Source organism: Eptatretus burgeri, chromosome 10, assembly GCF_056783735.1.
Source record: "Eptatretus burgeri isolate ZD-2024b chromosome 10, Ebu_testis_v1, whole genome shotgun sequence".
Lineage (NCBI taxonomy): Eukaryota > Metazoa > Chordata > Myxini > Myxiniformes > Myxinidae > Eptatretus > Eptatretus burgeri.
In genome coordinates this window covers 21,946,081-21,967,395 of record NC_140970.1, presented here as the reverse complement: position 1 = coordinate 21,967,395, position 21,315 = coordinate 21,946,081, and the positions used below count along the sequence as shown (strand labels likewise).

The 21,315-nt window shown below is 45.8% G+C and overlaps 1 protein-coding gene across 7 annotated transcripts in view; it reads right to left on the bottom strand.

Annotated features, from left to right (window-relative positions):
* The window catches only part of LOC147018066 (calcium/calmodulin-dependent protein kinase type 1D-like), a 164,622-nt gene that overhangs the window by 5,647 nt on the left and 137,660 nt on the right, over positions 1–21,315 (bottom strand). For all 7 annotated transcript variants that reach the window (XM_085897371.1, XM_085897372.1, XM_085897376.1 and 4 more), the window contains 5 exons: positions 18,501–18,576; positions 17,607–17,719; positions 17,202–17,280; positions 17,005–17,092; positions 12,297–12,435 (listed from right to left, as the gene is read on the bottom strand). In XM_085897371.1, coding sequence (XP_085753497.1) covers positions 12,297–12,435; positions 17,005–17,092; positions 17,202–17,280; positions 17,607–17,719; positions 18,501–18,576 — 495 coding nt within the window. The remainder of the gene's footprint in view (positions 1–12,296; positions 12,436–17,004; positions 17,093–17,201; positions 17,281–17,606; positions 17,720–18,500; positions 18,577–21,315) is intronic.

The window sequence follows — 21,315 nt, the reverse complement described above, 5'->3', positions numbered from 1 at the left end:
GCCTAACTACACATGTACTTACCGAGATACCTCACCTAAGGGACCTGAATGGTGGTTTGCGAATTTGGTAACCACAACACTACCCCCTCCCCTTTTTACAGACTCGTCCCGAGTCGTCAAATTTTCGTGTGCCATCATGTGTAGTTTTCCCCTAGTACATTTTACCTACGGATCCCTGAGTGCGACATTCATGGTATTCGTGTCCCCAAAATAAATAACCTGAGGGCTGCGTAACTACCTCAACAAACTCACTCACACGGACGACTTAAATAAAATTGCCGGCGCTAAGACAGACATGCCGGGGGCGCACTCATATTTACAGTACATCTTAACCTTAACTTACAAATTTTACACTAAACCATGGCCCAGGATCAATGAACTCTGCAAAAGAAAAGCAGTTAGCAGGGAGCCAGGCTGCTCGCATGCAGTCTCTGGCTCAAAACAATGCAGGTGACAGGGAACGTGGCTGGCTGCTCACACGCAGTCCAAGGCCTTCCCTTTTGAACTGAACTCAGTGAACCACAACGGTGCATGGGCTGCACAATGCAGTCTCCGTGCCAGCTCAAGTGGCACACGCAATGAGCACAACGAATGGATGCATGAACACAAACACGGTGCACGGGCCGCCACTGCAGGCCCGTGTTGTCGCTGCCAACAGGGCAGTTCTCGCAGCTTGCAAACTGTTGCCTTGCGGATCCTGGCGCACATGGAAATGAACAGGGGGGGGGGGCAAAGCAAAAATTGAACGGGGCTGGTGAACATGGGCAGTGGGCATGGCATGGCAAAGGCAGCAGGCAAACACAGCCCGCAGAAGAAGGCCGCTGCAGGCAAACACAGCCGGCACACGAACTGGCCGGCACAGGCCTCGAAGAAAAACAGCCAGCAGATGAACTGGGCCGGCACAGGCCTTGCAGCACAACAACAGCTGCCGATGAAGTTGGCCGGCCTCTGCCTTGCAGCAACGCAGCCAGCAGATGAAGCTGGCCAGCTTTTGCCGTTCAGTGGAGGGAGTGCGGTGGTGCTGGCCACTCGGAAGGCGGGCTCGGACCTACCTACCTGTCTCCCTCCCACCTATCGCCTTTGCCTGTCACTGCATATACCCACTCCCTTAATTTGTCAAACCCCAATTTAGCCCCAACTTATTATTTTTTTTGTTTTTATTTTTACTTCCCCACTATAAATCGTCCCCTAACCCCCTTTATCGTCCTTGTTCGGCTAACCTATCCTGTCACCTAGCCTACTCCCAACCCCTACGTTCCCTTCCCGGAGGGGAACAAGGGAGAGCTAGCGTCCTGTGCCGAGGCCCAACGAAGCCTCAGAATGGCCTCCCCAGAGTTCAGCGATCTAACCCAAAGTGGGTCCAGCGGCCCACAACGAGAGCGAGGGGATGGATGGTGCGGAGGGGTACATCTCCTAATCTACCCTAACCTTTTAACTGTTAAACTACCCCGGGGCTTTCAACAAGCGCCTCTCGCTTAAACTATTGGTTCTAACAACCCAGATTCCCGTCGCCTGTGTTGGTGTCCTCACAATTTCGGGCCTCGCCCCCCAATTTTCTCTCCGAGCCCTCACACGGTCTCCTGGCTGGGACACGTGGCTCCCTTTGGCAGGCACGACCCTCTGCCGATTCTCCCGCTATGGCACCCCCGGGCACTACACTGCCTCCGAGCCTACCAGCTCCCTAACACCGGGGAGTGCCCCCCATGGCACCTCCCCTGAAACGCACACGTGGCAGGCCGGCCTCCCGGGCCCCTTTCCGAGGGTCACCCGTGCCCACAACACTGCCCACGCGGCTAATGGCGCCCCGGGCCCCCGCACCAAGCAGGCGCACCCGTGCCCACTACTCTATCCCGGCCCCCCATGGGCCCATGGCCTACCGCGGCCGACTAGCCTGGTGCCCGGGGTACCCACTCAGCGATACTCACCTTTCGCAGCCACGCTCCCAAGCCCGTCAACAGGGCTCCTGCACCCCTCCAAATGGGTCTCGAGCCTACATTCCCACCAACCACAAAACGACCTCCATTTTTCAATTTGACTAACCCCCTAACTCACTCTACACTGACCCCGGGGTCCCTTGGGCGGGAGTCACTCCTCCCCCCAATCACTCATCGCACCATGCATTCCCCATTCGCTCCATACACACAGACCCGCTGGCCTCACTCACTCAACATGTACACGTACTCACCTCACAACCCACAACTCTTCAACACACTCACCGCTGAACTCTGCCATCCTTCTAACTGCATCCCCTAACTAACTCGTGCTCCCACGTCGTCCCTTAAACTACAGCACGTTCCTTTTAACCTACGTAGCTAAGCTACGTCCCCTCTACACATTCACTGTCTGTCACTGTCTCCAAATCAATCATTTTATTTCCCAACCTAAATCTGGCTACAATCCCTCTAACTAATCCATTCCACGGACTCCATGAGGACTTACCCCTGCCCCATGAAGTCGGTCTAACTAAGCTAACCCTTCCCTCTAACTAGTTTCCATCCTGTGCCCAGGGTAAGGGGGTCTTCCACCCCTTGCCCAGGAATCCTTTGCACCCGAAAGTGAGGCTTGTTCTTTTTTTTTTTTTTTCTTTACATGCGCAGCGCCAGCGCGGCAACTCGCGCACTTTGCACCTGCCCGTGACGTCATGCAGCTGCACGTGTTCCTCGTCCCTCCTTGGACGGTACCATCCGGCAGAGATACCCCTCCTGCCGGATTCCAACCCCACGTGCAGCCATGGCGTCACCGTGCGCATATAAAAAAAAACACAAGCCCCACGTCTCGAGGGGTTCCCCACGCGAACACATGTGCTTTGCCCGTTGGAGCTTAACACACACGATCGCGTGGAGAACCCGTCCGGTCCAAATCCATTTACCTGCCTAAACTTTGTCCGTCCGCGGGATCGGCAAATCCACCGCTGGCGTTTCCGGACCAGGACTTCACTCTCGCAAGCGAGCACGTGGCGGTCTCGTGCGTTGCACAGCACGGACCGCGTGCTCGCGGTTGGGTGAACCCGGCACGGTCCCCGAAATAGCTACAGACGCTACTCTGCTTTCTTTACTCACATGTCGCCGTCGTCGCCTCCATTCCACACACGCATACCTGCGTGTTACGACGCACACAGTCCACTCCATCACATTCACACCGGGAGACGCGGCTGCGTGCTCCCGCATGCCAACCGACATCTCCCTCTCATACCGCTCTCTCACACACACGGTCTCCCTTGCACTCAGCGACCTTGCACACGGCCGTTCACTCACGCGTGCCTCACCACTCACACAAACCATACCACTTACACACGCGGGGGAACTCACCCGCGGTGCCTCATCCACACTCCGTGCCTCACTCACACACGCGGGAGCACTCACCCGCGGTGCCTCATCCACACACGGTGCCTCACCCACACACGCGGGGGCACTAACCCGCGGTGCCTCACTCACACTGGCCGTTTCACTCACACACACGGCCTCACTCACACACGGTTCCTCACCCACGCACGGCGTGCTGGGAAGCACGTACTCTGGCTCCATCGCCACCACACCACTCACACACGGGTTCGCTTCCACACACGGTGGACGCACTCACACCTTGCACCACACACACAGGGACAACTACACTGGGGGTTCGTGTCCCCACAAGGGTCTCCGGGGCCTCTATACCCCCCAAGCTCTCCGTGCACCTGTCCACAGCACTCCTCCCCCCAACCTCGCAAAGCACGACCGAACTCACCTGGTCGTGACTCGCCTCAAGGGGGCATACTCCCTCCCCTCGTTCCTGGAGGAGGCCACCCAGGTGCTCGCACTGGGTCCCTACCCAGTCCGCCAGCTCAACCTTACTATCCTCCACTACCTCCGTGTGTGTGTGCGCGTCACTTACCCCGTCTTCATCGTGTTGTCTCTCTATTTTTTCTGTCTCCCGTGTCTCTATACATTTATAAGTTTCTGTTGTCCCCTCCTGTCTCTTCGTCTCCGCTTCTTTCTGGCGTCTTTCCCTTATCTTTATGTAGGTCAACCTTGCTTTCTCTTTAAGTCGCTCCCGTCCTTCCCTGTTTTTCACTCCTTGCTCTTTCACGATCTCCGCGTACCTCATCCTTGCTCTCCGTATTAATTGTTCTTTTCTCTCCCTCGCAATTACTTTCACCTCGTCTCTTGTCTCCCGAATTACTTTTTCCTTACCTGCCTCCACCGCGGGCCTGTCAGCCGTTGCACCCCCTTCCAGCTCGTTTGCTCCCACACGTGGAGTCGCCATTCCCAGCTCCCTGGTCACGGCCTTCATGCCCGCCTGCAGGCATCGGCCCATGTTCTGCGTCTCCCCCCGGAGCTTTTTCGTTTCTTCCTTCATGTTTGTTTCCATTTTAGTTTTCATGCGTTTTATTTCGTTTGTGAATGTATCCATTTTTTCGTTCATTTGTTGTGTATTTGCATCCATCTTTTCGTTCATTTGTTGTGTATTTGCATCCATTCTCGCTGTCATTGCCGCCAGCATGGCGCATAGCTGGGCCATGTCGGGTGCGCTTGGGTGAGCCGTTTCGGCAGGGATCGGGGAAGGGTTTCCAATCTTGGAAGGGCTTGATTTCCAATCATCAATTTGGTTTCAGACCAGGTCACTCTACCCTGGATATGCTGCTACTGCTCTCCCATCAATGGATGGAGGTCCTCAATGCCAGACAGGAAATCCGAGCCGTATCCCTGGACATATCACGTGCTTTTGACACAGTCTGGCACCCTGCCCTACTCACCAAACTCTCTTCCCATGGTATTCAAGGCCATCTCCACTCATGGCTCGCAGACTTCCTCTCCTGTCGCAGTCAACGTGTGGCCCTAAATGGAGTTCTTTCATCCCCTCTTCCTGTGCAGGCTGGAGTTCCTCAAGGTAGCGTTCTGGGCCCTGTTCTTTTTCTGGTTTTCATCAATGATCTCTCGGACTCTCTGGAAAATCCTCTATTTCTCTTTGCCGATGACTCCACCCTCTGCCGTACCATCTGTCATCCCTCAGACCGGCAAGCAGCAGCTTCTTCGCTCACTGCAGATCTGGATAAAATCACAAACTGGTCCAACACGTGGAACATGTCTTTCAATCCACACAAATCTCACACTCTCACTATGTCTCTTCGAAAGGACCGTTTACAAAACCCCCATCCACTTTCTCAACAATCCTCTGGAAGAAGTCTTTTCTTTCAAGCTTCTGGGTCTCACTATCTGCCATGACCTTTCCTGGGAAAGTCACATTTCCAACCTCGCCTCAAAAGCCAGTCGCCGACTGGGAATCCTCCGTCGTGCAAAGTCCTTCCTCGGCCCTCTTGAGCTCCTGACTACTTACAAAGCTTTTGTCCGTAGCCTGATGGAGTACTGCTCTCCCCTCTGGGCTGGTGCTCCTGCCTCCCACCTTTCTCGACTTCACGCTGTCGAAACCAGGGCTTTTAAGATCATTGGCATCTCCCGCAATGAAGCTGAGTCTTTGGGCCTCTCACTCAATCACCGCAGGTTGGTCGGTGGTCTTTCTGTCTTCTACCGACTCCTCTCCAGCCTTGCCCCCCTGCTCTCTCTGCGATTTGTCCCAACCACATTTCCACAGGGCGCTCAAGGTCCGCCAACAACCCCCTTCTGGTAAAACTACCAAAATCACGAATCACTGCTCATCTTCACTCTTTCATTCCTCTTTTTTCCCGCCTTTGGAATAAACTTCCTCACTCTATTCTTTCCCATTCTTCCAACCAGTCTTTCAAAACAGCTGTTCACCACCACCTCTTATCTTCCCCCATCCAAATCCTCGATCTTTTCTACCCCCGATAATCCACCCAAGCCCACTTCCTTCAATTCTCCTGCTTTCCTTCCTGAAAGTCCCTGTAATGTCCATCTTCTCCTCGCCATGTTCCCCGTCCCATCCCCATCCCTCTCCCTTCCACAGTTCACCTGTGTCTGTTCCCCAATGTTTTGTCCCTTCCACTCCCACCCCTCTTGTCTCATGCCTCCTTGCTGTGAGTTGTGTGTTAGCTCTCATTCGAGCCTCGACCAAGGTATACAAAAAAAAAAAAAAAAAAAAAAAAAAAAAAAAAAAAAGGGTTTTGGTGGAGAGGGGGAGGGGAGGTGTCATACACCGCGGCCGCTGCCGCACCTATTTCGGGCTCTGGGTTCAGTTGGACGAGTTCATGTTCCTGCACGGGCATTCCATCCTGAGCCATGGATTCTACATTACTACACATATACATTTCTAATACCCCCGGCTCCCGCTCGCCTTGAGACGCCATCTTGCTTCTCGTGAAGGGTTAATTTGAATCGCTCGTAATTTGGAGGGAATCGGGGGTCGCTTCTCTCACCCCTGGACCGATTCCCGTGAATTTAGCCGGAGACAGGAGAGCCCGTTTTCCTGTTCTCAGATACCAGTGCCGCCAGGAGGGCGATGAATTTGTATCGCACGACCTGACACCAGTGTTGCGGATTCGCGCCCGCCGGCGTGCTGACGGCCACGTAACTCGAATCGCGGCACGTCGCCCACCGGACGGACAATCCAGTCGTGACCCTCTCGGACTAACGCCGGGAACCAGTCACGGGTGGACCTTTCGGTCTCACCGCGATCGAGCCAATCAGCCCCCGCGTGGGATAGGGTTGCTCGCCAAATTCGACCTACCTAAGTACCCACACGGAGGGTAGACCGGGCGATCGCACCTCGCCGCAGGTCGACTTCAGACACGGGCCACTTAAGCGACCCGTTCCGTACTATCGGGATAACCGAGCGGTGTTATTCGTCGACCTCGACGGTTCGATTAATTACCGGGCATATTCAGCCCACTACCAACCCTTTACGTGAAGCAAGATGAGGATTCAATGAAAGAAATGACGAAGCGAAGCGGGAAACAGTTCAACACAAAGCACATTTATTCGCGCTGAACGGAAAGCGCACATATACAATTCCACCAAAAGCACATAGAAAAGAGGAAAAGAAACACAATGCAATTTTACACAAAAAGCAAATGCGACAATGCAGATCTAATACCGATTACGCGAGCACACGGCAACACTTATACAATTTTACTTCACAGACGGCGCCGACAACACATACCCAAAACCAAGGAAAAGAACAGAGAACCCTCAAGGATGAGGCGGGCCTGAGGCCGAGACCGGGTCGGGCCTACCCGTCTGGTGATGAGACGTGGAGCGGCGATGGTGCCTCAACTCCGCAGGCCTCGCGGGCAGTGTCTGGTAGGGGGTGGGAAAGGGGCCCCCTTGGTCGCACTATCTCAGCGCGGGGGGAAACAGGAGGGGGTTGCTGATGCTCGGGGTATAGAGGATTCCTACTCTGCCTCGAGTCCCGCGACGAGCGTCTCCACCTCGGCCAGGTCGCGCTGTCGGCCTCCCTGGGGTGCAGCTCCCTGCACGACGCGAGCACCCCCTCGTCTGCCCTCGCCGCCTCTCCACAGCTCTGTCCCCTCCGCTCCGACTCCAACGCACACGACGGCGACCAGCTCCTTTTTGCTCCTTCTTCCCAACTCCACCGCCCGCGAAGTCTTAACTCTCTGTTCCCTTGACTGACGAACACGGTCGCTTATATCAGCCCCGTGGCTTCGCTCTCTCATCTTTGACCCCCTCCCTTCGACCTTTCACCTCGCTCCCCATTGGCCAGAGAAAAAGTGGGCGTGAATGCTTTTTGATCCATAAATTTGCATATATCGATCGCCCTCCAACGCCCTGGGGGCGGGGCCAAATCGCCCCTCGCTCACCGATTGGACAGAACAAAAGTGGGCGTGTGTCGTTTTTGATCCGTTTTTGAAGTGGAAAATCCGTGGTTTTGTACACGCTGTTCGGCGCGCGCCCTGCACGAGTCCAACACCGGTACCCACAAGCGGCGCAAGAACGGTGGCGATGCGATGGTTGCGAGGTGTGACGTGAAGCGGCGCCGCGGTGGGTGGTTGATGTTGTGGTTGTAACAATGGCGGTTGGTCCAAAACAAAGATAGTAAAAGAAAAACGGCTATCCTGAAGAGTCGCAGCACGCATAAATGACATGTATTCCCACTAGACAACGGGTTTGGGCCTAACTACACATGTACTTACCGAGATACCTCACCTAAGGGACCTGAATGGTGGTTTGCGAATTTGGTAACCACAACAATATATATATATATATATATATATATATATATATATATATATATATATATATATATATATATATATATATATATATATACAGTATATATATGTATATATCTCATCTATAAGTGCTATAGATTTCAACTTCGGAGCTTGGAGCGATTTCATGCATTTTCCACATCTACTCTCACAAACTAATTAAAGTATATCATCGGATTAATATTCTGGCTTTGAGGATCGGATATCATCCAGACGATATAAGTGTCGAAATCTGGAGTGAAGTCTGATAATTTAACGAAATATCGAGTCTTCCAACTAAGCCAATATACCTATTTAATTTAAGCAAGCAAGGCTGTGGTTCCCCCTTCTCCATATATTAACAAGAAAATGTGAAATTTCCAAAGCATTAAACTTATCTTTTTCTACTGTTTGGATAATTATATTGAGCAAACAAAATATGAAGGAATGTGCCAAAATTAACAAGCTTCATTGACCTATATGATTGAATGCACTCACTGCTTGACCTCGTGCCTTGTCCCCAGAGGAGAAAGACTGCTTATCCATAGCGTCTGCCACATCTGTGTCTACATTTTGGGAGGTTTTGTGAGGTGCTCTACAGAGATTGAAAGCAAATCTGGTGAAAAACGGACGTTTTAAAATAAAGTTATAACATTTGCACGGACCGCGAACCAATGTACCACATAATGTGTGCACAAACGAGCAGGCAAAGTTGCAGATTATCTGCAATGTTTATTTCACGGGTGATTGAACTTTACGATGTCTCCGGGGTTGTTCTACATTAAACAGCAACTCTTTTGTGGATAAAGTAATTATTGGAATGAATTCATTTAATTTATTTAACTGTTGCGGGCTTGGTGAAGACATTTTTTTTAAGTTAAAGTAAAGTTAAAGTTAAAGGGACCCGGTATGGTATGCAGGCACAGCCTCACCAGCCATTCCTTATCAACCATCTAATTGGAATGCTTGCTTTAGTGCTTAAGCCACTCGCCGAGCACCTGACAGTGGATAGCAGTCCAGCTCATGCCCCAATCCGGATGTGCAGTCGACAATTGCTACAACTACAAGGTAAAAGTACATGATTTACAAAGATTATATGGTTTCTCTTTGTGAGTGTCAAAGCAAAATATATCTGATAATGCCGGATTTCCGAGTCGTTTGCCATATTAATGTGTTTTGTAAATTACAGAGCTATTTTTTTTTCCACCCATCACATGATGATTGGCAGCTGTATATAAAGATGAATGTTTATGCACATCTCCCTGAAACATCTATAATGCAACATTGTTTTGATAATTTGTTCATTTAAATTCCACCAAAACAAGGGTGAAAGCTACTCAAGGTTTTTGGGTTGCATACAATAGGTACTGTAGTCAGTAATCACACTGACTCTAATCTGCCGAATCCTGAAGAAATGCCAATATCGGCCAAGCACAAATACAGTGTGTGTGTGTGTGTGTGTGTGTGTGTGTGTGTGTGTGTGTGTGTGTGTGTGTGTGTGTGTGTGTGTGAGAGCGCGCGCGCGTGTTGTTCATAAAGCATAACATTTTCTCTCTGCTAACCCCCTCCCCCAACCCACCTCTCTCTTTCTCTCTCTGTCCCATCCTCGCTCAGTCCCCACCTAATACAGAGCAGCATCCTCCCATACATCTCTATCTCCACTCATTGGACATGTCTGGGCAGTGTTTATCCCTGGGTGGTGTTCGGCTCCGGATATATCTGGATGGAGTTTGTCTTCGGACATGTCTGGATGGAGTTTGTCTCTAGACGTGTCCGGGTGTTGTTTGTCTCAGGACGTATCTGGGTAGTGTTTATATCCAGACAGAAGTTTGACTCATGATGTTTCCGAGAGGTGTTTTTCACCGAACATGTCTAGGCGGTGTTTATGTCCAAGCGGTGTTCGTTTCTGGGTGGTGTTTGTTTCTAGACTGCATTTATCTCTGGACATGTCCAGGCGTTGTTTGTCTCCGGACGTGTCTGGGCGGTGTTTGCGGCTGGACGGGATTTTGTCTCTGGACACCTCTGGGCGGTGTTTGTCTCAGGATGTGTGCAAGCATTGTTTGTCTCCGGAAAGCTTAGCTCCGAGCAGTGTTTATGTTGGACGGGTGTTTGTCTCCAGACATGTCTGGGTGGTGTTTATGTCTGGACAGGAGGTTAACTCCAGATGTGTCTGGGCAGTGCTTTTCTTCAAACGTGTCCAGGTGGTGTTTATGTGCAGTCAGTGTTTGTCTCTGGGTGGGTTTCTTTCTGGACTGCGTTTATCTCCAGACATGTCCGGGTGGTGTTTACCTCTGGGTGGTATTTATAGTATGACTGGTAAAAAATGGATTGGAGACATTACTTTGTTTCCATCTTCACTGTTATTCTCTGCAGAATCATTTTGATGAGACAGTATAAATTGTAATTAACACTCCACCGCAGTGCTGCCTTCCCTTCCTCTCACCTCTCACTGCCTTCCCTTCCCCCACCCCTCCACCTCCTCACTCGTCCCCCTTTCTCTCTCCCCCACCCATCTCTTTCTCTCTTCCCCCCCATTTAGTATTCCCATCAGCGAAGCGACGGGTGGTATTTGCTCGTGATCATGATGTGTGCAGAAAAGTCATGATAACAAGGTATTTTAAAGTTGGTGTTTAATGTCGATGCTGTAGAAACATTTCGAGCCCATTCGCTCATGCACCAATCATTTCTCATGCACAAGAATCAAAGAAAATAAGAGCAACAAGTTTGAATATTCATAACCATATTACTTGAACAAGACATTAAGTGTTGTTGATAAGATGGCTTTTTTTTGGCCAGGTTACAACTTGGCAGGAGAGTGTAAAAGTAACAATCAATGTGCCAGTCATCCAATTTTCAAGTGCAAATAATCCCGGAATAGCTCACCTTAATAGCTTGGTGGTTGGAGATTTTGATGGAATTTCGAATCCACAAAATCTTCCCGTCCACCAAACAAAACTTTTTTCTTTCCCGTTCATCTTGGCATGTTTGCCTTCGCTGCAGTAATTTTGAGCAGCAGTTTGGGAACTCAATCGCAACGGATCTTGCCCAACACCTTCCAACACTCACCTTTATATTCATTTATTTATTTTAACAGGATTTAAGGCTCATAGTGGAGCTGTCTCACACACACACACACACACACACACACACACACACACACACACACACACACACACACACACACACACACACACACACACACACACACACACACGACAACACAAGACTGTTATCCGAGACAAACACAGCCACTGGGCATGGGGGAAGTGCCCAGTGGCTGTGTTTGCATGTCCATGTGTGAGAGATTAGCCTGAGAGCACCTTCTCATTTAGCAACTGTTGTGCGAGCATCTCCTCCTTTTTCATCGCCATTCAATAGGGCAATTCCTCAGGAGGAATTTCCTCCTCCTCATGGATACCAGCCAACCTATGGGGCTTGTCCATTGCTCCTATCTTAATAAATGCTGAACATTAAGCAAGGAAGCAGCACATACCATTTTTTAAAGTGTTTGTAATGACTCGCTGAGGTTTGAACCGTCGTTTGAACCATTGACCTCCAAGACTCGGAGCGGATGCTCTAACCAATACACCACCGATAATTGTTCCCCAATATGAAGAAGGTAGAACTACGTGTTGACGTGTGCATCTGTCCATCTGCCAATTCCCTTAAAATAGCTGTCCAGTGAATGGGATTGCCTTTTATTCTACTTCAGAAGGGATACCAACATTATTGGTGGCAGGTGAGATCCCTCATTGTTGTGTTGCCAGCACTATCAACAGCCCTACTTTGACTGCGAGTTTCCATCGACTTTTCACCATCATCAGCGTTACACAGTGTAATGTGGAAAAACCGATTCGCAGCCTGGAATGTAAGGAAGAGTTGTTTTTTTCAGTGCAATTACAGCCTCTAATTTACCTTTAACAGCGCAATTTGAGAGAAAAGAACTTCACCTTTTTGGCCAACCATTCGTGTTTCCAAGGAAGCAAATAGTTTCTGTTGGCACCTGCTCTTGAGGAGGATTCTAACCTGGCTGGTGGATGTTAAACAACACATTTCCACAAGCAATTTCGGACTGGGTCACAATTAATCCTTCCTGGATTAGCGAGACGGTTCCTTTTCACACCATCACGTTTCATTAATGTAGTGGAAGTGCGGGTGGCTGGGAAGATAAAAAAATACATCATAAATAACTCACAGTTAGGAGCAAGACCTGGGGCAGCAGGGACAGCCATGTGGTTCGGGCTGGGTGGCGGGTTTGGACTCGCACTCTCCGGCCCAGTCTCGAGATGCAAGCGCCGCATATGCCTTACCACAGCTGTGGCATTGAACGCACGCTGCCAGGAAATCAGTCACCATGAAATTACCGAGACGGGAGAAGAGCATGAAATGAAACATGATTTGTGATTTACTACATGACTTAAGGTCCATGAGGTTTTGGAGGAAACATCATGATTTGTCTTACGGAGAGTTGTAAATGAATAGCTTCCTCCTTGCGGTAAATTTAGGATGGCACTCTCACGATGTCAGTGTAATCTCACTGTGATTTGTATTTAACCCTTTGACTGCTGTGTCATTATAAAACACCAATTATGCTTGGATGACGAGAAAGACGACTACGGATTCAACTTCAATGGTTGCAATTATTCTCAAGTGTTTGTGGGCTCGTTTTGGGGAACCTTTTTTGGTCCAAGTTTTTCACAAAGCAGCTTGCCATTGGGAATTTGGAAATGAAGGTGGCAGTAATTGTGAATTTGGTCAGGTTGCCAGCGATACTTCACAATCTATAATAATGCAAGCAGATGGGACACCCAACTTAACAACCATCCGTATGATGGTGTACTTTGTGATACATTGCCCCTGCCTGGGAAACACCAGTTCAGAAACAGATTGCATTCTAGCCGAGCATTTAACACAGACTGGACAGCTCAAAGGCAAGCAAGCGCGCTACCTCTGCACCATCCTGTCGGAGTATGCTACAGAAGAAAGAATGGTGAGATTATTTTTGAAAGCAGTGCATAGCCCATATTAAATGCTATTCCGTTATCCAGCACGATTATGGAAAACTAGAGTAGTGTGTGGTCAGTCTTGGCAAAGGAATTTAGAATTTGCTCGGGGAATCAGAAAAAATACATTAAAAAAAATGTATATAAATATATCTGGGGTCTTGAGCTGATTGGTGAGTTGAGTGACTTGAAAAGAAAAGACTTGTTTCTTTTTCCACTGGCTGGTGTGTGTTTGATTCCCATGGATGCTCACTCTTGCCAGCTTGCACTTGGCTAGTATTGCGAGTACACCAAACACAACTGAAAATGAATTAAGGGAGGCCTTCACCTCTCACGATTGAAATAGGCTGGTTTCTGGTTTACTGTGTGCTCTTAAATGTTTACAAGTAGCTGCAAGCTGAGTGGACAGGTACGTGTATTCTCTCTGAAGAATGACACGATGATGCAACACCATTCTGAAAAAGTCTGTAATCGGAGGCTATTCTGTCGGGAATCAGTGATGACCTTGTGGTGAGGATACTGGAGCAAGATCCTTAAATTTTCTGATTCAAATCTGGTTGGAGGAAGCAGTACCAACGATTTGGCCTCAAAGTTTCTGGAAAGAGAGTCCCCCCCCCCCCCACTCCCCTAAACTGCCCCAGACCCTGATTTTTTTAAAATATCATGAACAAACTTTGGTGCATCATGGGTGATAAAGTTTGTGGTCAAGTTTAATCAGAATTGTCTATAGTTTCTGAGAAGAAAGGAAATACCTATTTTGGGGGAAACCCACATAGACCCCTTTAGGGCCAGATTTTTTTTTAATGCCATGAACGTACTTTGGTACATCCAGAGTGATGAAGGTTGTCATAAAGTTTCATCAAAATCATATCTATGGTTCCAGAGAAGAAGTTGCAAGTATTTGTGGATGGACGGCCGGACGGACGACATGCCATCCCATAAGCTCCTCGGAACTATGCTCCAGGTGAACTAAAAATGTGCAACTTTTGACAAAAAGAACAAGTATATTTGACATTCTAATCTATTAATACATCTTTTGATATGAGATTTACACAATGCCATGGAAGTCGTGAACGGAACTCGAAAACTAAGCCTTTTTGGAGCATTCATCCCATGGCCTAACTTATCAGATCAAGAAAAGCTACATATTACATGATGTAAACATTAAGATGAGAACACATCAATACAGAAGATAAAGCATTTAAAGTATAAACACACTGTAACGTTCATTTTTTGGGGGGACGGGCAGGGATGTCAGAGATAGGATTAAGGGTTTAGCTTCACGCCATTCCTATTCACACTGAAGATTCAGATGATCAATGTTTAGAGAGAGGTTATCCTTCCTAGGGGGAGGATGTTCAAATTTAAAGGTTGGAGGTCAAGTGTTCCTCCTCTTCTACGAGTGGATGAGAACCAAACTGGGTTCAGGGTGTCATGGCAGTGGCGTGAAGTCTGTTATGAGGCTGCGACAACAGGGCCAGCCATTGGCTCCACTCTGGCTTCTGGTGCTCAAGGCACGATTGGTGGAGCAATCACACCTGTATGTTGGGCTGCAATTGGTCTGGAATGCACAAGCGCAATATAAAAGCTTTGATCTATTTATCGTAAAAGTCTGTCTATCTCTCATCCTGAGATCCGTTCCGTTGATGTTCTCTCGTTCTGTTTTAATAGATTATTCTTTCTGAAGACCATGTGTCTGCTTTTCCTCTGCATCATGCTGTGCTGTAAAATTGTTTTGATTCATTGGGCTTCCTCCTGAAGGGTTGTAAATTGGGTAACTGGATTATAATAATCTGATAATTACCAATGCTTTTAGAGACTGCTGAAAACGGACTGACAGTCCCGCTCGCTGTTCGTTTTCGTGTAAATTGGACTGTTGATTGGCTGTTCACGCGGCGTGCATGTCACGGTGTACACGGGTCCTTCAGCATGGGTGTTAATCCCTATCAGGAGGCTGTGCATTTGCCAATACCACTTATTTAATGTGACTTCTGAGTGACCATATTTTGTGTAAAGTGTTCAAAATGACCAGAAACAGTGTAAAGTGTAACGTGTAAAACTTGGGTGGCCGCAGATAGGTATGTTGAGGGCTGGACGGAAGCAGCTCACAGGTTACCCACCACGACCCTAGCCAATTAGAGGACATGTAAACAATCAAACCCAAGTTCAATATTCTATCCAAGGAGCCCACATTGATTATTTACATTTCATTTGGAAGATCGGTGGGGGAAAAGCTCAATTTGCACACAACGAATATAATTTATTTCACGAATAAATAATCATTAAATTAAATATGAAATAAAATAATTATTAAATTACATAATTAAAATTAAAATAATAACAAGAATAAATAATAATTTATTTCAAGTAAATGAAGAAAGCAGGAAGAAGACGTCATGCAGAGCACGATACTCGCAAAATCCATAAAACAAATTTGACCTCAAAAGTAATTGGTGGTTGAATTCAATGACCAAATATGCAACTCGTCTTCAAATTTCACATGAATCGGATGAAAATTGACAAGTTTAGAAATTCGGCCTATGTGGACCTTTTTGGCCTATATGGACCTCCACGATAAATGGTGGTTGAATTCAATGACCCGAAATGTATGTCCTCTTCAATTTTCAAGTGAATCGGATGAAAATCGAGGATTTTTGAAACACCTCCTTCGTTGTTGACCTTGGGCCGATGTTGACCTCAAAAAATAATTGGTTAATTGAATTCATTTACCTGAAATATAAATCCTCTTCAATTTTCAAGACAATGGAATGAAAATTGATGATTTTAGAAATACCACCGTAGTTGTTGACCTTTGGCCTTTGTTGACCTTTTGACATTTTGACCTCAAAAACAATAGGCTTCTTCCTTACGACAAACTCTACCATATGGTGAAGTTTCGGGAAGATCGGTAAAAAAATTGTGATCTGTCGGCGATAAACAGACAGACAGATAAACAGATAAACAGGCAAATGCTGAAGGAGATGCAGCTGACCAACTCCCTGTCTTTCTTGAGCATCTTCTTGTCCTGCCGACTCTACTAAATGCATTATCTTAATGAGCTGAGACTCTCAGTGCAACAACTCATTCAGTGTCCGTGTGCACCCCCATTTGTAAATGGACTTTTGGCAAGCACTTGGGCCAAATTTTTTCCCAGATGACTCCATAATTAGGAGTACAACTATGGCAGCGTAATCGTCTGCGCCAAAAATCCATTCCCTTGGGTTCTGATGGAATGGGGTGAGGGGAGAAACTGGGCTCATGCAGTGTGGTGGGTAATGAGGGTGGGGAGGGGGGGTGAACAAATTGGGGTTTATAATCAAAGCAAGGACATAGCCCTGCAGGACAGACCTACGGCTCCTCAGTGACGTTCACCCAACAGATCGTAAACTTGGGAAGAAGTATTTTACATACACATTGCAATATGTTCTGCAGAAACAAAATTATCATTGAGATGTTGAAAAAGAGAGAAATGTAATTCCATGTGTAGTAATAAAACATTTTTGCCTTTGTTGATGCTGCTGATATTAGGAGGGACAATGGATATTTCAATGGAAATGTATCATCATTCTACGCTGGAAAAGATTATCGTCAATTCACGATTTCCAAAGGCAATGTTCATCAAGGGAGAGTAAATACAATTGACAGAGCAAATCACATGGACAATTATATCAAATGATATGAACAATTGATTGTAAAATATCCAGTACTTGATGGTGAGGATACGTGTCGAGTGATTGGATATCCAAAATAAGACATTAACTGGCTTTCTGTTGTTGCAGTTTAAAGTGTTTTCAGAATGGCCCTTGCAGGATGTAGGGATAAGTGTCGTGTATGCTTATTTCAAAATCAAAATTAAATAATATGTAAATGAGCAACCTCAAAACTTTACCAGCCGCTCACCTTCCATTTACTTTTGGCAAAGTTCTTCTTGATTTGCTCACTCACTGAGCTGTAAATGTTCTTGTCGAGAGCTGTGTCTCCTGCTATCCTGTGTGCAAATGGTGAAGGGGTAACAAAACATTTTAACATATTTTCTGTTAAATTCCTGCGGCTCTGTTAAATGGTAAAGCACCTCCACATGTTGGCGAGTGTCGTACCAGGGGTGCTGCAAGGCCTTTTCACAGGTGAATCTTATTCTGGGTTCCTTCTCCATGAGGCCACTGATAAAATCCTTGGCTGAAAATGTGATTGTGTGTCACAAATAATGGGATTGAAGTGGAGTTTGGGGGAGAGGCAGTTGAGAACACATTGAGGATGTTTTGTTGGAGAACATCAGAATGTGATGTGGCATAATAGTAGAACCAAATCAAACAAACCAAGTGAGTAAGTAATACACATGGAAAGTGAAGAGGCAAATTCAGCTGGACACTTGAGAAGAGAAGAGCACCATGAAAAGGCAACATGATTAAAAAGAGATGCGGTGGAATACCCTGGAGACAATGGGATAATCAAGGAAATTAAATCAAGAAAAGTGAAGCAAAAGTGGCAGGGCTGGCTCATACCAGAGTCTGAGATGTCGTCCCAATAAGGTGAATCAAACTCGTACTCGGCACGAAGAATTTGCTCAAAGAGCCGAGCATCGTTTTCATCATAAAATGGTGGATAACCGCAAAGCCTGTGACATGCGCACATGCACATGAACACACACACTTTAACATTCTCATCAACCTCATATGACTGCCAATTTGGCAGTCTCATTCCAAGTGGGAGTAGTGGAAATAAATCTGGATCTCATCAACACGAGATAGCCATGGTTAAAGTAAAGTCACGTTTAACATGCTTGGGAACTCCAATTTTACTGTTTTTACTCGAAACTTTTACTCGAAAAGTTTTACTTTTACTCGAAACATCACTCGAAAGGTGATGGAAGTCATATAAAATTGGTGCCATTAACAAAATGGGCATTGAAGCGCCCCTTAAGGCCTCATTTATTAATTTTGCTCGTGAGATGAAGTTTATGTTTATAAGTATCTCAATCAATTATATACATTGGTGTCAACAAAAATGTAGAATAACTTAGGGGCCATCTACAGATGATGCATGTCGTCTACAGAGAGGGAGTCAAAATTTACAAAATATAATCGTGAAACAGAAGAGGGAGGGGAAGGGGAGGGTAAGGGGAATGTAAAAGGAGGGTGGAGAAAAAGAAAAAGATTGACATAATAGTTAGAACAGGAAAGGTGTTTCAAGGGGGAAAGGTCAAATATTTTGACCCTTCTGTAATGTGTAAACACAAAGGAAGCTCCTCGTTTACAAAATGTTTTTTTTCTTTCTTGTTGGGTGACAACCTTGTCAATTCATCACTCTCGATAGCAATTAACATTTAACGAAGCATTGTGCTGAAAGTTTTGCCGGAACATTATTAATGCAGTGCAAATGCCACATGAGAAACTCACAGGATGTAGGCAATCACGCCAATGGACCAGCAATCCACTGCTTTGCTGTAGGGTTTCTGTGCCAAGATCTCTGGAGCTGCACAGCACAATAAGCAGAACCGTGGTGTGATATGCCATGAGTGAACTAACACCAGTCATCGTTGAGTTGTATCCATGTCGTACCATCCTTCCTTGCGAGTGGATAATCCAGGGGATAAGCTAAGGCTGTAAAACATTTACCTTTGCCAACTTTCGTTCTTTCTAATTTCTGTTCTTTTACTTCTGTCTTTAATACTTTTAACTTCTTCCTTCTGTTTCTGCTTTATGTCCTACCTTAGCTTCTTTCTACCCTCTCCAGTGAAGATTTTTGTGTTTTCATTACACTTGCATTTATAGTGTCCTTTGGCTTTTGGTTAGGGTTTTTACAAATCATTTAATTACAATTTCCATATTAACTATCATATCAGGCTTGTAAAGCTTTGTTAAGGTACACTCCCAGTCAGAAGTTTTAGAACACCCCCATTTTTCCAGTTTTTACTGAAATTTAAGCAGTTTAATGTTTCAATGTACTCTGAAATTAAAGCATAGAACAAATAAACAATTGCAGATAAAAAAAGAAATGATGGAACCGTTTTGTTGAACAAAATTTAATCTAAAATTTTGACTCATCAAAGTAGCCACCTTTTGCAGATATAACAGCCGAACATAGTCGTGGCATTCTTTCTACAATGGAAATCAAATATTGTTCAGAAAGTTCTTCCCAACACTGTTGCAGAAGTTCCCACGAATGTGTTGCACTTGCAGGTTACTTTGCTTTCACCCTTTTTTTTGTATACCTTGTCAAGTCTTGTATGAGAGCTAACACACAATGCACAGCAAAAGGGGAGGGGGGCATGAGACAAGAGGGGCAGGAGTGGGAAGGACAAAACAGTGGGGAACAGAGACATGAGGAGAACAACTTGATAATCGATGTTGTGTGACCATCAGCTTAATAGCGAACGCAGTGAGCTTCATACTTAACGCGTGCACATGAGAGAATAGGAAACAACAACAACAACTACAACAACAACAACACAATACCCCTGGCAATTTGGAATCCGTGTCGTTGGCTATTACCCTTTTGCTTCTGGTTTTTTTTTGCTTCTGGTTATTTTTTGTTTCCGGTTTTTGTCATGGGGAATGAAGCATGCCGGGAGATAAGGCATCGTCGGAGACATGAAAGACCCAAATATCAGACATGGTGTATATTTCCTCCATTGATTTTAATAAAGATATCTCCCGCATCATCAAAAATAATTTTTAATCGTGATTTACATTATTTGATCGCTGATCCCGAATCCAGGCCGAAGTAACCGGAAATTGCGTATACAGTTGTGAACAAGTTATAGGTAAAGTCAGAAGCGAATGTAAGAAGAATACTACGTTCGCTTCTCGTATTTATTTTTTTCAGATGAGATCCTGTTCTTGGTGGTGTAGTTGTTGTGAAGTTAATGTTGAGGTATAATGTTGAGGTAATATTAATTTTTTTAGATGAGATCCTGTTCTAGGTGGTGTAGTTGTCATTGTGGAGGTAATGTTGAGGATTTTTTTTTTCATTTGAGATCCTGTTCTTGGTGGTGTAGTTGTTGTGAAGGTAATGTTGAGGTAATATTAATTTTTTTAGATGAGATCCTGTTCTAGGTGGTGTAGTTGTCATTGTGGAGGTAATGTTGAGGATTTTTTTTTTTCATTTGAGATCCTGTTCTTGGCGGTGTAGTTGTTGTGAAGGTAATGTTGAGGTAATATTAATTTTTTTAGATGAGATCCTGTTCTAGGTGGTGTAGTTATGGATGTGAAGGTAATGTTGAGGATTTTATTTTCAGATGAGATCCTGTTCTTGGTGGTGTAGTTGTTGTTGTGAAGGTAATGTTGAGGATTTTAATTTTTTTAGATGAGATCCTGTTCTCGGCGGTGTAGTTGTTGTTGTGAAGGTAATGTTGAGGATTTTAATTTTTTTAGATGAGATCCTGTTCTAGGCGGTGTAATTGTTGTTGTGAAGGTAATGTTGAGGTAATATTTTTTTTTTACATGAGATCCTGTTCTAGGCGGTGTAGTTGTTGTTGTGAAGGTAATGTTGAGGTAATATTTATTTTTTTTAGATGAGATCCTGTTCTTGGTGGTGTTGTTGTCATTGTGAAGGTAATGTTGAGGACTTTTTTTTTTCAGATGAGATCCTGTTCTGGGTGGTGTCGTTGTTGTTGTGAAGGTAATGTTGAGGTAATTTTTTTTTTTCAGATGAGATCCTGTTCTTGGCGGTGTAGTTGTTGTTGTGAAGGTAATGTTAAGGTTATATATACATATATATATATATATATATATATATATATATATATATATATATATATATATTTTGGATGAGATCCTGTTCTAGGCGGTGTCGTTGTTGTTGTGCAGGTAATGTTGAGGTATAATGTTGAGGTAATTATTTTTTTAGATGATATCCTGTTCTAGGCGGTGTCGTTGTTGTTATGCAGGTAATGTTGAGGTATAATGTTGAGGTAATATATTTTTTTTTAGATGAGATCCTGTTCTAGGCGGTGTAGTTGTTGTTGTGAAGGTAATGTTAAGGTAATATTTATTTTTTCATAGCAAAAAAGACTTTAATTTGATATATTTAAGAAGCGAATGTAAGAAGAATTCTACGTTCACTTCTCGGCTTTGCCTATTCCAGATTAAAGGAACCAAATGGGTGTGCTTACAAAAAGGTGCACAGTCCACAATTGGTGAAAATTAAGACTATTTTATCTCCAGAGGTTTGCCAAAAGGAGCTCAGTTAAGTAGTACATGGCATCGGAAT